General features: G+C 34.6%; 1 protein-coding gene and 1 pseudogene across 1 annotated transcript in view; one reads left to right on the forward strand and one right to left on the reverse strand.

Moving 5' to 3' along the window:
* Positions 1 to 18,439, forward strand: part of Mmp16 (matrix metallopeptidase 16) — a 241,952-nt gene that overhangs the window by 194,277 nt on the left and 29,236 nt on the right. The window contains exon 7 of the mRNA XM_026383922.2: positions 15,880 to 16,018. Within this exon, the coding sequence (XP_026239707.1) occupies positions 15,880 to 16,018 (139 nt within the window). The remainder of the gene's footprint in view (positions 1 to 15,879; positions 16,019 to 18,439) is intronic.
* Positions 229 to 13,568, reverse strand: LOC113179651 (small ribosomal subunit protein uS10 pseudogene; annotated as a pseudogene).

An 18,439-nucleotide genomic window follows, 5' to 3' on the forward strand; every position in this document is an offset into this window, starting at 1 on the left:
CAATATACTATCTAACTTTGCTATTTCCTATTTTCAAAACCTCCTCTTTCATGGGATTCTTAAAGAATATTGTAGTAATTGAGACTAAAAGTTCTTTTATCATTCTTCATTAGATTGGTACACATCCCCAGTCTTCCACCTAAGTCCGTTACTCCTACAGATGGCCGGTCTCATCTATTATAGGATAATATTTTTAACAACAAATAATCAGTATATTAAATAGTTGACTTAGACATCTGCCATGGTGACTTCAGACTCAACTCCTGGCTCAGTACTGATGGGAGTAATCTGCTTAACAACCTCAGAAGGACTGTTCAAGTCAGTGGTTTGCCTGTGGATTTTCACCTGGAATCGATCCAATGAATTAGAACCTTTGCATAGAGAGTTTTTCTTATAGTGATTCTCAAAGTCTTGGTAGGTATGGGAAAAGGTCCTTTAACCTTGAGATTCTTTTCCTTTGTTCCTGTGACCAAGTTACCACATAAGCTTTTCTAGCAATTTTACATTGCACCTGATGAGGGTAATTCTAACTCAAATGAATCGCCACCTCTGGTTTCATGGATGTCTTTCTGGTATCTTTAAGAGCTATGGCTGCAGCTCAGTCTCTTATTCCTGGGGAAGAGAGAGCAGAGGTGAGGCAGGAGCAATAGTCTGCAGAACTGAAATCTCAGAATGCTCTAGGCTTTTCTCTTTTTTTGTACCAGGGATTGAACTCAGGGGCCACTTGACCACTGAGCCACATCCCTCATACTTTTTTATAATTTATTTAGAGACAGGGTCTCACTGAATTGCCTCACTTTTGCTGGGACTGGCTTTGAACTTGTGATCCTCCTGTCTCAGCCTCCCGAGTCACTGGGATTACAGGTGTGCACCACTGCAACCAGCTAGGCTGACTTTTAATTTAACTTTAAAAAGTAAACATGAGTAAATACATAACTTTGTAACTAGTATACTTCAGATATAATACTTGGTAAATATGAATGGCAAATATCAAATTTAGAAAATTTAGAAAGTAAAGAAAATGCTTTTAATTTTGAAATGCCTTTATATTAAAAAAATGTTTTTTTTTCCAATGTGAATAGCTTTCATCTCCATTTCTTATCCAATGTGTTCATTGACTTGTTTATACTATAAATATTTACAAGGTACTTGCCTTTGCCTGGCAGCCATTTAGGATCTGGGAATATCTTAAGTGAACTCCATAAACTTCCTCAAAGATGAGCTTTATTTGAGTAAAGGAGGAAACAATCAAAAGTCAAATAAATATACATAAGTATTTAGGGCATAAATGAATGTGATGGTGAAAATTTAACAGGGTAATGTGATAGAAGCAAAGAATTGAGATAGGTGGGAAGGGGATTTGTGTTAGTTAGCTTCCACTACTATGACAAAATACCTGATAATTTACTTTTTTGGCTCAAAATTTTGGTTTCAATCTGTAAATGATTGACACTACTGCTTTGGGTTTGTTGCAAGAAAACATGCCATGACAGAGAATGGATGGTGGAGCAAACTCTTCAGCTCTTGATAGCCAGGAATGAAGCAGAAAAAGAAGAAGGTAGGGTCCTAGTGTACCCTTTCAAAGGCATTCCCACAATGACCAAAAGACCTCCCACTGGGCCCCACCTCTCAAAGGCACCACCACTTCCAGTTCCCAGTTGCACCAGGAGCTAGAGACCAGCCTTTATTATCTGGGCCTTGGAGAGAAACTTATCAAAACCATATAGGACTAATCTGGTTTTAATAGTTCAGAAGGATCTTTTTTGAAAAGGTAACATTAAACTAAGGTTTAACCAACAAATGGAACCAGCAAAGTAAAGATGATGAAAGAGCACTCTAGTCAGATCTTTAACTAAATAACATTTTCCCTCAGATTCTTAAAACAAAACAATTCTGAAAGTTGAGGTCATGGTGCCTCTCTCTACCTATGATGCTGTTATCAGTTAGCCTTTCAACTGACTGCACCAGCAGAGCTGTAGCAACATTTCAAGTTCAATAACTACAGTGTTTCTGCTAAAAATTGACCCCAGTGAAATCCCTAATGCCAAAGGTTTATTTCAATCAACATTTCCCATAGTCTTGCACCACAGCTGCATTTAGGATTTTATTCTTTTAGTAGCATAGGAGTCTTAAAACAAATCAGAATGGGAAACGTCACATTCATCAAATCACACCAAAATGTGATTTTTCTCAAGCAATACTCTCCAACAGATCTTGCCACAGTGATTGAAATCCTTTATGGACATGGTCTTCTATGTCTATTGAGCACTTAAAATATGACTATAACTACTGAGGAACTGACTTCTAATCACATACAGCTAATTTAAATTAAGTAGCCATTTGCAGCTACCATATTGACAATTCAGATCCAAATAATCAATTTTAAATAATTTATCAGTATCTTGAAACCTATGAATTAATCACTTAAAATTTTTGAAACCATGCCTTTTGACTGTTAATAAGAGGTAAAAAGAAGTTTTATGTCTTAATTGGGAATACATCAATCGAGAGAATATCTTCAACACAGTGATAAAAAGGGTGTGTGTGTATGTGTGTGTGTGTGTGTATGTATGTGTGTGTGTGCCTGTGTAAGATAGTCCAGTTTCTGCCATTCTAGTTCCTCATTTGTTTTTCCTTTAGTATGTATGAGTGGAAGTAATTCTTTTCCTTCTGTGACTTTGGGGATACGATGGTATAGTACTCTACGCAGGGAAGAATTGAACCAAAACAATATTAAATTGAAGAAGATCATTAGCCCATATTCCCTTGATGTGTTTTGTGATGCAGTCACTATTTCCACTATTTCTCAGGAGTAAGAAATAATTACAATGATAGAATTTGACTAAAGAAGGAAAAATTTTTAATCGTCTCAAAAAAATGTAGGTATTGTTGATCTTGATTTTTAAGAAATTTAATAATGAATGATAGCATAAATATTGCAAAGCAATAGGTGGTCTGTATTCTTTTTTGGTCATTACTAGTAGGAAAAAAAACCTGAATTTTTAATAATATGAATGACTTTTGCTTAATCATGGTGATTGTTTACTATTTTTAATAAAAACTACAGAAAAATAGTTATTAAAAACAAATAATGTTCCCTCAGCCCCAAGACCAACTTAATGTAGGTGAAGAATGTATTTTGGGAAGTCAGTTAGAAAGAAGAAGAAAACACTTTTCCATTTCTAAGATTTTCTAGACACAATATAGATTGCTTTTGTTAGTTTCACTTGGCAGGTTGAACTCAGCTATTCATGCTTACATTAATGGGAAGGATATTTAATAGCAGTGTTAATTTTGTATAAGCTGTATCACATGAGATATTTAAAACACTAAAGCTATTTCATATTACCAGGGACTATCTTTGTCTTCCTTCAGTATTTTACTTCAGCCCTAGAATTAAATGGAACAATGCGTGTTTTACAAAGTTTTATGAAAATATATGGTGTGGCCATGTTTTTTGTTGTAATCGGTATTGTTAATTTTTTAAATTGTCAAATAATTGACAATTTTTGTTAAAGAATTTGAGCACCAATTAGAGGACCAGTGGGTTAGACCATGTATCACCAACTCATTTTATACATAAGATAACTCACTAACTCCGATATCCTCTCAAATCTAAGGGTCTAAATGAAACACAAAAGTATCAAAAACACTGAGCTATAAATAGTTGACCTTTAAAAACATTGTCTCAATACAAAATGATTTTATATTATTTTATACTCATTTGCATAGAAAGAGTACTTATAAAATTAAAATAAAAATGATTCTATTTTTAATACCACCCCTTTAAATATTTAGCCTTTTAGTTTAATTGAAATAGTATTCGCAGTTCTTTTACAATACTGCATGTTGAACCCAGGACCTTGAGTGTTAGGCAAGCACTCTACCACTTCATTACACCCCAATCCTTTTTATTTTCTTTTGAGATATGGTATTGCTAAGTTGCAAGTCTGGCCTCGAAAGTGCTCTCCTCCTGTCTCAGAATCTGAGTAGCCTGGATTACAGGCATAAACCTCACACCCAGCCATATTTGCTTTACAAAATAATCAATATCTAATTTTTCAGGAATAGATGTCTGACATAAAGTGAGATTCATTTACATTCATGATGTGTAAAAAACTAATTACAATTGGAACTTACTTCTTAACCACAAAATAAAAATCAAGTAAAATGGAAAATTGCGTAAAATTTGGCAGAAAGATAAATGGGAATGTATCTCTCTTTTTGAATATAAGCAGAAGACAAAAAAAAGTAATTTGTTCTACTAAATAAGTTGATTTCTTCTCCTTTCTTTCTTGTGAATTTGAATCCATGTGAAAAATATAAATCAGGATTATGTACTCACAATTACACTAGAACTTCCAACTATATCCTCTAACCTAAAAGATGCAAATCAGCACAGCTTAGCATTCAAAATACTATACATGATTAAGCAAGGAGGAGTATTCCTACCTATATGTTAATGTGTTTTTTTTAAAAATCCTTTTTCTTGTTTAACACTTTGAGCAGAACTTGAACTTATACTTTATTATCTGTGGTATTTTGTTCACTTAGCAGTGTCTACTCTGCCATGTGTGTTTCATTAATTAGCATTTTAGCATTTACCTAACATAAGTGCTTTCTTTTTCCTAACTTAGGTGCTTTTGTTTCCCAAGTTGTTGCAGTGACATACTTCCCTCTTGAAATCCCTAGTGCTTTCCTTGCTAATTCCAGTAAACCCCTGTCTGTGCCCTGCCACAGGTAATACAGTGCTCTGCAGCCTGACAGATCCTTCCTGTTCTACATGTAGTTTTACTTTAGTTCCTGCTTCTTTTATTCCTTCATTTCAGTACCTGTTTACTTAGATACTGATTTACTAATAATATCACTGGATGCTCTATCAAGATGCCCCATTTATCTGTTTTATATCACATTTGTGTGCAGTGGCTTCTGTAATTGCCATATCTCCTCCTTTGTTAACACCCCTCCTTCTTAGCTTATGCACCCTTTCTATGTGTTTTCTGAATTCCTCCTAGCCTTCAGATCTTATTTCCTCTTCTCCTAAGGAAATGCATCCACTCCTACTCACCTTTACCATCAGCCTGACAGACCATCAGTTTTTATATACTCTCTTTCTCTGTGATGTGTGCCAGCTTTCTTTTCTCTAACACCTTTAAAGCTTTCCTGTGAAAGCTAAGCCAGTACCATCCTTCCTCACCATCACAGCCTTCTGAAATTTCTCTTAACTTACAAAACTTCCAGCCAAGTGAAGGAGGCATATCCTCTCTTTTAAGCCAGAATGACTCCTCTACTAAGTTCGGCTTCTACACATTCACAGTTTCCAACCTTAGGCATCAGTTGTATTTCATTCATCGTCTGTTTTTAGATTGCTACATGCTCAGAATGATTTTCAAAAACTATTTGACCATATCAATGTAATTGTTCAAGATTCTATTATTTAGCTGAAGAATTAGGAAATTCATTTATGGAAATTTTTCAAATTTTTCCTTCAAAGGTAAGCAAAGAGAGGCTAAAACACAGTGGTTACATTTGATAAAAAATGAACTCATAACCCAGTGCTTTCCTGTGGAGAGTGACTATGGTCCTCACTCTTCCCTCAGGATTGTCTTAGAACTTGCTTCTTTTACTGAACTGTGAAGTTGTTTTGTGAGGACTTTCTTTGAGTGTAAGGAAGGACAGTTACCTTTTGAACTCTGTTTTTAAATAAATAAACCACAACAGAACAGTGGCAGCAGAAGGAAGGTTCTCAAGAGCATATTAACATAAAGCAATTAGATAATGGTAATGAGGATTAGTCTCTTCTGTTTTGGCAACAACAGCTCCTGAACTCTGAAACAAAGTCACTTAGGAATCTTTCAGGGTCTCTTGCTTTGTAATTTCTTGGGAATTCTCTGCCCTGTCTAACCTTCTCTCTTAGGAGCCAATTTCTAATTCAACCTAGGGCTTTAACAATTTGTTGACATATAACTCTATGTCCTTTTGAAAGAAAAATAAAATATTTCCCAGTGGCATATTCCCTCCTAGGCAACCCCCTACTTTCCCCATCCTCCTTGGGCCCTCTGCATTGCTCAGGGCTTTGAAGTGGATCTGTTGAGGACTATATCTACTCCATATATTATTCTTAATACTGACTATCTGCCCTACTTTCTATACCTTACAGCCCAACAAGTTTCCACTTGAGTGATGTAGTGAGGTCTGGGGAGAAAGAGAATATCTGATTGAAAACTAAGCTGAATACCCCAGCTTCAGCTCAAACCTTTGATTCCTCCTAAATGGTATTGTGAAACATTTTCCACCTTCCACCGGCATGACTAGGTTCTGGTGCATTGTTCAGAATTAAAGGAGCTATAGGATGCTGTGGCAATGACTAGTAGGTTCAGGTAAAAGTCACGATGAATCTTTGGGGAATAGGAGGCACTGCTTCAAGCAAGTATCCCTAGAGGAAATGAAACATGGAGCAAACCTTTAAAAGACGGAGAAAAAGAAGAAGAAAGTAAAGGATGATAATGATGCTCATGGGAAGGAGTATATGATCTATAATTTCCATGCAATGACTTAAAGATGCTGGTAGATGTGGGCACCATGAGAGCAGTAAGAGTTCCAAAAAGGAATTTCTGTTAGGCCACTTACTTGGGCTATTGATAGTCCATCCCCTTAAATTCAAGGCCAAGCAAAAGATTTACTAGTTTGTCTCTCACTATCTCTGTTCTTTGTTTCCCTATCTTTGAACACTCATTCAACAAATAGTAATGAGCATTGTTCTAGGGCTGAGAAATTTAGTGTTTTAATAAGACAGAGGAGGTACATGCTCTGATCAGAACAAATATGAATTTCAGAGACAGTTGTTATAAAGAAAATAAAACATGATACTGTGATAGAAAAAGGTTGAGGAGACAGACCTCTTTTGAATGGGTGGTCAAAAACTATACCATAAGTAAAGATAGCCCTGTACATTTTTTTATTCAGTAGGAACATCATTTTTGTTGCAAATAAGAAATCTTTTCTTCAGGACACAAATAAAAAGATGGTAATTCTTGATAGGTGTTCTAATGACACAGCAGCTCATTATATTTGTTAAGTAGTAGTGCCCATTATAGAGGCAGCTACAATAGCATTTCAAGAGCATTTTGAAATCAGTGGTTTCCTCTCCTCTCTATATTGACTATATCCACAGGTTAATAGGAGTGCAGACTTAGCACCATTGCCCTCTCCCATCCTCAGTTTTCTTACCTGTAAAAGAGACAGTGAATGTATTATTGTCATTTTGGGTGGCTCAGATATATTGTGCCTGGTACATTATATACTCCTAAGAAGTTGTTGGTTTGTTATTTTTTTGTTTTTGTTCTTGTTTTGGCTTGTCCAGTGAAAGTTTTCTCAATCATATAGCTTATGAATTGGTATTTAACTTGCCTTACAAATATTCATAATGTTCAGAGCCCAATGGAAGAAAACATAAAGCAAAACCATCATGTTTCTGTGTGGTACACTGCTATTGGTTGACTGCAGCTTTCCCTAAACGCAGTGTATTAACAATGCATTGTTTTAGTAAATGGTTTCTCTCTTCTTTGCAACCACCACCAAGTGCTTTTTAACAAGAGTAGATTTAAGAAGAAATGCAAGGATGTGGGGAAAAGGGCACACTCATACATTGCTGGTAGGACTGCAAATTAGTGCAGTCAATCTGGAAACAGTATGGAGATTCCTTGGAAAACTGGGAATGGAGCCATCATTTGACCCAGTTATCCCTCTCCTCGGTCTAAACCCAAAGGACTTAAAAACAGCATACTACAGGGACACAGCCACATCGGTGTTTATAACAGCTCAATTCACAATAGCTAAACTGTGGAACCAACCTAGATGCCCTTCAGTAGATGAATGAATAAAGAAAATGTGGCATATATATGTACAGTGGAATATTACTCAGCATTAAAAGAGAATAAAATCATGGCATTTGCAGGTATGTATAGAGTTAGAGAAGATAATGCTAAGTGAAATTAGCCAATCCCAAAAAACCAAATGCCGAATGTTTTCTGATATAAGGAGGCTGATTCATAATGAGGACGTGAGGGGGCATGGGAGGAATAGACAAACTTTAGATAGGGCAAAGGGGAAAGAGGAGAAAGGAAAGGGCATGCAGGTAGGAAAGACAGTGGAATGAGATGGTCATTATTACCGTAAGTACATGTATGAAAAGACCGAATGGTGTGACTCTACTTTGTGTACAACCAGAGACACAAAAAATTGTGATTTATTTGTGTAATATGAATTGAATAGCATTCTGCTTTCATATATAAATAATTAGAATAAATAAAATTTAAAAAGTAAAAAAGAAAAATGGTAAAAGATATAAGAAACTGAAAAGAGAACAGGGTCAGCACACATGTATCTTCCTCCTCAGGCCTCTGTATACCAAGCCTAAACATACTTGCATGGTATGGTTACTTGTTCTTTATGTATGAAAATTGGATTTTAAAAAATGGGTACTTATGTTATTACATGTACCTCATTGGATTCTGCATCAAGGATTATAAACTTTACATTATAAAAAGTTAATATGCTCTCTGTCAGGATTTAATAATTACTAAATAATAAGAAAGTGGCCCATGTCAGACACAACACTGAACTCCAGATTTTTCAATATAAATTAATCTGAAAGCAAATGAATTTTTAAAAACTTTGGAGACTATAAAAACTATCACATTAATTTAGCATAAATAGTAAATAGATATTCTGAAACTACTAAGTTCCCTTTCCTTAGAAACACCTATATACAGGGTTGGGGATATAGCTCAGTTGGTAGAGTGTTTGCCTTGTATGCACAAGGCCCTGGGTTATAATCCCCAGCACCACCACCAAAAAAAGAAAAAGAAAAAAGAAACACCTATATACATTTTACTTATTAAATGAATTTACCTCTCTGAATCCAGCTGGTAACTATAACAGATGCCTCTTTGAACATTAAGACAGGAAGGGGAATTTCTGAATTATGAATTTAGAAATGACTTTTAATAATAACTCATCAATATATTATTTTATTCTATTAATACAGTGAGTCTATATTTTGAACATTTTTTAAAAATACAAGCAATATTTAAAGTTTTTGACCTATTTAGATGTACCAGTACTTCTTTTCTTCCAGAATTATGCCTGGTTGAATTTGATTGACGAACCCTGAGAGTCATGTCTACAAACACATTGCAGACATTCAGGCCTGTCTTGGTGAAAAAGCATATTCTAATGGTTGCTTTTTCTCCTGATGTTTATATAACCAAAAACCAGTTTGTGTCAGCTGTTGTGATAAGATAATGAAAGCTTCCTAGAATGGCATTCTCTTTGCCAGATACATCTATTAAGCCTCCCTTAGTTTTTTTTTTTCCTTCTCCAAGCTATAATCTTATTTCTCTTTCCCAATATTGAAAAGAAGTATAGCTAATTCAATATGAATGGTTTTGTTCTTTTTAAACACAATAATGTCTTTAATAATTCTCTGTACATACAGAAAACCTGAAAGCAATAGTTTTATATAAAACTTAGTGAATTTTTAATACACTTGTATTATGTCACAACATGTAATTCTGTTTCGAGGCCATATATATTATGATCAAATGGAGCATGTATTAAATCTAATTACACAGTGCTACATATATTTTGTTTCTTCTTTAATGGAAGATGTTGGTTGTAGCATTATTTACTGTAGCAAATATAAATGCTTGTCAATGGAAGTTTAATGAACTTACAGTAGGTACAATAGTATTTAGCCATCACAAATATTTATAAGATTATATAATATTTTATCATAAGGTAATTGGCTCTGTGTTTTAACACTTTTAAATTACTATGTTTTTAACTTTTTATTATAAAATATTTCAACTATATAGAAAGATTTCAAGAATGAATACATTCGCACCTAACATATAGATTAAACAACTGTTAGTGTTCTTTACATATTTGTGTATACAAATACAAAAATAAACAATACCTATGTTTTATAATAGTTAGGTCTAAATCTACACAACTATATTAACATACAGTTTTTTTCCTTTTCTTTTCCACTGAAGATAGCACACTTCTGTCATCATAAATGACAACACAATAAAAGACCTTATACATTTCAATTCTATTATGTGATTTTGTGATGCATTTTAATGCATTGTATTTTTTATCGGATAGGCTGTATCTTCATCTGGGGTAGATTGCTAGAGAAAGAATTACTGGGTCAAAGAGCAAATACTTATGCTATGCTGTTCAATGTTGCTATGTTGTGCCTTTTTTGCTTTCTTATTAGGAATGTATCAGGGTGCCTATGTCTATAAGCCACAACATCAAAGGAATTTGATAAGAAAGACATGGTATCACAGAATGGTTTCACCTTTTATTTCACTGGTTTGTAAATGAGGTGTGGTGTATATTTTCCTATTGCTCAAACTTTTGTTTTCTGGCAACTGAACATGCACATCTTCTATTGGGGATCTTCTTGAGTTTTAAGAATTCTTTACATATTAGAATAATTGACCCTTTGTAATCAGGTTTGCAAGTATTTTTTCCTTCTTTTTTTATATATTTTTACTTTGTGAGTTTTTTAAATAAAATATTTTATTTTATTTTACAGTAAATAATGCTACAACCAACATCTTCATGCATTAAAGAAGAAACAAAATATATGTAGCACTGCGTAATTAGATTTAATACATGCTCCATTTGATCATAATATAAATGGCCTCGAAACAGAATTACTTGCTGTGACATAATACAAGTATATTAAAAATTCATTAAATTTCACACAAAACTATTGCTTTCAGGTTTGCTGTATGTACGGAGAATTACTAAAATATCTTTCATTGAGCCACATTCAACAAAACCAAAATAACATTTTTGTGTAATGTAACTAATTTTTTAAGAAAAATAGATGTTCTAAACTTGCTTATAAATCTATAATGTTTTGAATATACTAAATCAGTTTTTTTTTCTTTTTTTTTTATTCTGGAGAAACAAAGATCCTTATCACCTTTTCAACAGAATCTGGTAATTTGTTTTAAAATTTAAGCCATTTAGAAAAGCTAATATTTTAATTATAATATGTTAAAGATTTCTACTTCTATTGGATATATTTTATTATTAAAAGTATTTTATGATGAATTCAAGTACTTTTCTAAAATACCCTAAAAATGAATGAAGTTAACCTAACAATTTTTATTAACCTTGGTTTCAGTTTTTATTTCAATGCATTCAGTAATTTTGGACATGACTGCAAGATATAGGGTCAAACATATGGTATTTATTTTTTAAATAAAACAAAATTTCAAAAAATATATTTTATAATAAATTCTGATTATTTGCCTTTTCTTCATACGGCAAGTCAATGGTGAAGTGTCATCAACTTAAAAGCAGCTGTTCTGAAGCACACTTCTTCTACTAACTCACTCCAAATATAGGCACTAGACCTGTTGACCTCAAATTTCCCATTTATTCTTTTTGTCCCTTCAAAAGAGCAGTGACCTGGCATGGACAAATATTTGGACATCCACCTTCATCTTAGAGCTCAGCGCTGCTCCCACTTTCTGCCCCATGTTCATAGTTACCCATGTGTTGCTGCCTCCCAGACTCCAGATGAGTCTGGCTGCCAAAAGCGGGTCCTGGGTGGAAATCTTCCCGAGTATCTCGGACATCCCTTTCTGCCTGAGAAATAGTAAAAGCAAATTCAGGCCTATTGCATCTCTTCCTTTTCCTTGTAAGCCAAAGAAAGGAAGCCAATGTAAGTGGAGCACTGTGAGCAGGAGGGAGATCTCAAGGAACTAACTATGTAGGAGATGCAGGCAGGGACCCAAGTTTGAATTTCATTCTAGATGCAGTAGGAGGCAAACCAGTCTCTGGGTTGGCATTGCAGTCATTGCTGTGAAGTACGGTGATGATTCAGTCTAGTTTGATGGCACGGAGGATGATGAGAAGAAAAGAGATTTGAGATGCTGTATCCAAAATGGGAAGGTTAAAGGAAGACCAAGGTCGCTGGTCAGGGAACAGCTGAAGCCACCACTCACTGGCAACTTCTAGAAATGCTCCGTTTGAGACAAGTTGTTGATTAAATAAATGAGTTTATAAATAAGAACAGGAGTGAAAATAGATCAGTTCTAATTGGTTTATTAAGAGTCCAGAAAGTAGCATCCTTTACTGCTAGTATATAAATAATATCATCACTTTATATTGAGACAACAAGAGGACACTTTCTTGTATAGTTCTTAGCAAACAGTATGCATGTAACAAACCAGAATTTTAAATGGGATAGAAAAAAAAAAGTAAACTAAATTTCTCCTATATGTTACTGCTTCTTAGTGTACACTATATAGTACTCTATGGATTAATGTCTGTGAACAAAATGGTCTTTCTGGGCCCCATGCTACATGGAAAAATAAGTCTACAAGTAAGCCTATAATTGCTTATATTTTAAGCGAAATATTGGTGTTTAAAAAGAATTCCAATTTGGTAACTGTTAAGCACTAATTTTTTTATAAGTTGACTTTGCAGATAGGCTATTTATGTTTATTATTGGTGCATCCCATCTCCTTCTATCCTCTTCTATTAGGGCCACAGCAAAATAAAAAGAGGCCAGAACAACACATAAACAATAGATGTGGAGCCTCAGAGACTTCATTCCCCTTTCTTCCCTTCACATCTAAAGTTAAAACAAAATTTATATTGTTTGAAAGGATAAGAACAAATATGTTTTTCCTCCATGGTTCAAAGACCTTTAAATATCACTCCCTTCTAGAAACAGAATATTCCTATTCAAGTGGAATTTTTATAGTTTTGTGACCCCCCCCCACACACACACTTAACTTTTATTCATTTTTTAATAAGAAAGCATCTTGACCATAAAGAGAACAAACTTATATTTAACTTTAAAGTTTTGGCTTCTAAAACTTTGATCTTTCTTCCTTATGTTTTGTTTTCTTTCAAGAGATACTTATTAAGCGTCTACTCCATGAAGGCACTTTTCCGGACATGAGGAAACATTAAGTGAACAAAAGGCAGATATCCTTGCCACTGTGGAGCTTGTATTCTTGTGAAGAGAAAAGTAACAAAAAAAAATAAGTAAAACAAGCATCATGTAAAATAATGATAAATGCAACAAAGGAAAATAAAGCCAGTAAGGGAGGTGAAGACAGTCAGCAGATGTGTGTGGGTGGAGTGAAGGACTTCAATTTTAGCTAGGGTGGCCAGAGAACTTTTTACTTACAAGGAAAGTTTTTACAGAGACCTAAATGTCGTGTTAAATATCCTTTCTGTAGGAATCGCTCCCAGGTCCCAATTCTGAAAGGGCAACCTGGGGTGAATGCAGTAGGAGGAGCATACATCCTCTGTAATAGAATGCTTTCTGAATTATGTGTGCCATTGCTTTCTGCTAAAATGAGAAGTTGTGGAAAAGTTGAATAGACATACTGCTGGAATATTTATAATTTAAAAAGACTCTGCCAAAGCTTCTATCAATAAGAAATAGTCATGAATTCCATGGTTCACATCACCTTCTGAATTTCTGCAAATTGCCGATGCTTATCTTGAGTCAGGACTTTCATTTCTGCCTTTATTAGTGGCAAGTTGGGATTGTGTTCCCATCTTCAGTATGCCACATATGTCTGTTCCAAAGAGCCCTGTGCTTCTCTGAGAAAAATTGGAATGCAGGGTTTTCACCTGGTTTCCTCTCATTCTTCAGTATAAAAAACTTTCTTTTTTTCATTGTTCCATAATCATGGTCAGTTATTTATAGGAATGCAGTAGGGTGTTTTGCCATTTTTGTTTATTATTTTGGTGTATATTTTAAAGTGCTAAATACATTTTATTTGGAGGCTCACATGATTTTAAATTCAATTAAAATCCCCTCTAGTAGCTAGACAAAAATGCTGTTTTGTTTCACTTTTTGTTGTTGTTGTTGTTGTTGTTTCCTTTTCAAAGCTAAGAATACTAACTGCTTACATTTCATTAGCAGTAAGCTTTTGGTCTTCATGCCCATATTTATTTTCCTGGATCAGTCTTTTCATGAAATAACTTTTTATTTTAGATTCTGTTTAATTTTTCTACATTTAATTCAAACTACCCAGTACCATGAAAATTATCAAGATAAGGTTAATAACATAAGAAAATTTGGGGGAGAAAGAAATACATAGCCAGAATCACAATACAGCTAAAATCTATAAAGGGAACAATGAAGGAGGCATAAAACAGCAAATAGAAATACAAAGAGGAAATGTAGGATAACTAGTTACAATGTAATTTTAACAATAATAACAATCAAGGATTCAAATGCTACCATGTGCCAGTTCTCAGAAAGTCCTTTATAGTTGTTATACTAATCATATTAGTTTGCAGTTAACTCAATGACTAGTATCTAGACAATGATGACAATAGAATGAAATAAATTACATGTTAATTAAAACATAAATAAAATAAATTTTAATTTTCTATTTTATGTTTTTCATACAGTATTCTCATATGTAAGTCAAATTTTGGGGACATAGCTGTTAGGGAACAGAAAATAAATAGGAAATGAACTCAGAGCTACTAATTAAGTTTTTAATTAATCCTTTATAAGTAAATATTCAAAGGATTTTAAGAAAACTTCAACATTTTAAAATTTTCCACATTTTTATTAGTGCATTATAGATGCACAAACTGGTGGGATTTATTATTACATGTTCATACATGCACACAATACAACAATACAGTTTGGACAACATCATTCCCCAGTGTTTCCCATTCCCTCCCCTTCTTCTTCCTGGGTCCCATTTCTCTACTCTTCTGATCTCCCTTCAATTTTTATGAGACACCCCTCTACAACCTTTTGGAAAATGTTCATTTTTACTTATTACTGGAAAGCCAAGAATCCTTAGTGTCATATATTTTTGTGTGTATGAATATACAAATAAGTGAAACTTCTTAGAAAATCCAATCAGTCTAACCCATTCTTAGCTAACATCATAGGAAAGCCCTCTAATAAATCATTTATTAATTTCTAAGTTTGAGGAAGAAAACAAGAGAGATGCAAAAAATAATTGAAGAATTTTTATGATACATACTTGTGTGTATAGCAAAAATACTTAACTAAAAATGTCTCCAGATGAATCATTTTTGGAAAATTTCTTTTTCTCTCCATTAGTATTTGTTTTGAAACATATTCATAGGCTATTTAATAACTCCACAACTTTATAGACACCAACAATGAACCAAGTCATGTGTTATTCACTAGAGATAAGAATAGATACAGTGTCCTGTGTTATGTATACAATTATTATGAGATCAGATAGCAGAAGCACTTAACCCTTATTGTAATCTGATATGATGCCTTTTTAGGGGGGATAAATTTAGCCATTTATGGTAATCATATATTTTATCACCCAAACCATGACACATGGTAAAAGAGTGCCCTACATATATTTTCACAGGACATTATGTGTGACATGAGCATACCAGGACACGGTGCCCAGGTTCATTCCCACCATCTCAGATATGGAGATGTGGCATTTCTCTAAAAATGTCAGGAGGTATACCTGGCTATAATCCTACCCTCATATTCAGGAAGCCGACTCACATCCCCAGATGGCAGGGACCTGTGCGTGCTCTGATTTTTCCATCTAGAAAGCCTTGGAGATATGTAAAATGAGATCAAGTACTTTGACATTATGCTTTGTATAACATTGGGTGGTTTAGAGATTGGGAAATTAAGGACAAACCCTTTTGTGATCACCATGGTTGAGTTGTTTAGCTCTTTCCCTGACTGTTTTGACTTAAGACAGTAACAATAAGTTGAACTTAGCTTTAAAACCATCCACCCAACCACTTCGGTGGAGGCCTGCACTTTGTGAGCAATGATGGCCTTTGCTTGGGTTGCAGGACCAGTGGTTTTGGCGAGTGAGAAACAACAGAGTGATGGATGGATACCCCATGCAAATTACCTACTTCTGGCGGGGCCTGCCTCCTAGCATCGATGCAGTTTATGAAAACAGTGATGGGAATTTTGTCTTCTTCAAAGGTAAGGATGTTTTTTTCCATGTTTGCCAATGCTGTGTTTGGGTCATGTTGTCCAGGGACCTGTAGCAGAGACAGAGGTGAATAAGTAAAACCTATTATGGGGGATTAATTAGCAAATGGATTTTATGAAATAAATTGCATGTTAATTAAAACATAAATAAATTTTGATTTTCTAATTTATGTTTTTCATTCAGTATTCTCATATGTAAGTCAAATTTTGGAGATATTCTATTCTCTGGGAACCTAAACTTTTGACCTAAAAGCATAAAAAAAAATTAATTAAAGCCAGGCATGATAGCTATATGTGCCTGTTGTCCCAGCTAGTTGAGATGCCAAGACAGGAGCAGCAGTTTAGCCCAGGAGTTTGAGACCTGCCTTTGCAACATAGTGAGAACTTCATCTCAAAAAAATAAGTAAATAACCATTTATTATTTTTTTATTTATTGGTTTATTCTTTCCTAGGGTATTTAGAGTTATTGCTGGTTTATGCCATGAAATCTATTGTCCAACTTATTTTCAGATAGTCTTTGAAACTCTACCAGATTTAGTCAGTTTACATAAATAATTTACAGTAAACTAAAAAATAATAATAATCATAGTCATAAAGGCAAGGAAAGCATATGTGTAGAAAACTTTGTCCACTTATCAGTATCATGAAATTTATTGCCTGTTATTTATCTGAGTAAGGGATTTTAGTTTCACAAGTCCTATTAACTGCCTGACATTAAAAAGTAACAGCTGAGAAGTGAACTTCATGGAGTACTTGCTCCTCCCTCTTCAAACTTGCTAATATTCAAAATCACCAACCTTAAACATAGGAGAAAGCAAGAGATGGATTGAGTTGAATTGTTAGGAGAACACACCTGAGCTGAAGGTAAGGAGAACTACAGTGCAGAAAGAATATGATCGACCATGTTATCCAAGAATCTCAAAGGCCAAAAAACCAGCTCAAACATGAATACATTCTGAGGGGAAAGAAAGAGAATCTTAACCAAAAAGTTCATTATTCTCAGGATCCAACTAGAGGAATTTATGATAATGACGAGAGTAATGGAAACAAGAGATTTGAGTAACAAAATTTTTAACTGAGATTCAAAGTGCCTACATGAAATGAAAGTATATCCTAGAATTTACTTTCTCTTCCCAGATTATTCCTTGAAAACAGAAGCAGTATAGTGCATTATATATAAAATCATGTGTGTTCTGAGGTCGTATCACCACTTTTGAACCAGGCAGTTTGCTCAATTCTCTTTATTTCAGTTTCCCCATCTGAAAAATGGGGCTTGTATTATTCCCCATCTCAGAATGATTTTGAGGTCTAAATCATTACTACATTGAAAGTATTTGGCACATGTATGTTCTTAATAAATGCCAGCTGCTGCTGCTACTGGCAAGATTACTGATGATGCTGTTGCTACCTTTCTGCTATTCTATAATAAAAGTGTAACTCAATTGGACTTGTATTCTGCCACTGCAGGTGAAGCAAGGGTACCACCTAAAACTTGTCAATCTTAGTAACTGGAGGGGAGTTTTATCCCCTATACCCTTCTTTGGTCGCAGGAGTAGTAGCAACAGAAAGAAGGAGAGGCTAACCCCAGGGTAGCCTCCAAAGGCCCAGTCTCACCACAGGGTCAATAGTGCTTTCTAGCCAGGCACAGGAGTTCACCCCTGTAATCCAGCAGCTCAGGAAGCTGAGGCAGGAGGATTGTAAGTTCAAAGCCAGCCTCAGCAAAAGTGAGGTGCTAAGCAACTCATTGCAACCCTGTCTCTAAATAACATACAAAATAGGGCTGAGGATTTGGCTCAGTGATTAAGTGCCCCTGAATTCCATCCTCAGTACCAAAAAAACGAGAAAAGTATTCTCTAACACTACCACCTGAGGACTAACTGCCACCATTATAAATCAGACTGAGACAGCTTTTTTTTTTTTTTTTTTTTTTTATTCACTTTGCCTTTCCTGCTCACTAGTGAAATAGCTGGCTCCTTTTCATCTTTCAGTAACTAGTATCAAAGCCAAATCCTGGGTGCCCTCCACACACCCTATTTAAGTTATTCCTTCCCACTGACATGCAGCACTTGTAACCGAAATTAAAAATTACCTATGGCATTCTAATGAAAATGTCATCAGGGATAGATCCTGTTTATATTTTTTTGATGCCACTGTATGTTTAGTTCCTAAAACATTGCTGGGTGCATAGTAGATGCTCAGCAAACATTTTAATAAAAGCAATATCATTCAATACCAATTTGATATGGTAAGATATTCGTTATGGTGCTAACAACAGCAACAATTTGTCTCCAGCCACAGAATATTTTAATTTCTAGACCATTAAACTTGTCAGCTTTTGATACATTCTGAATACTAGGAAATATCTCCTCTAAGAAATTTTGTCACTCCAAGGACCCTGTCCTGATGCTGTTC

The sequence above is a fragment of the Urocitellus parryii genome, chromosome 7 (assembly GCF_045843805.1).
Source record: "Urocitellus parryii isolate mUroPar1 chromosome 7, mUroPar1.hap1, whole genome shotgun sequence".
Taxonomy (NCBI): domain Eukaryota; kingdom Metazoa; phylum Chordata; class Mammalia; order Rodentia; family Sciuridae; genus Urocitellus; species Urocitellus parryii.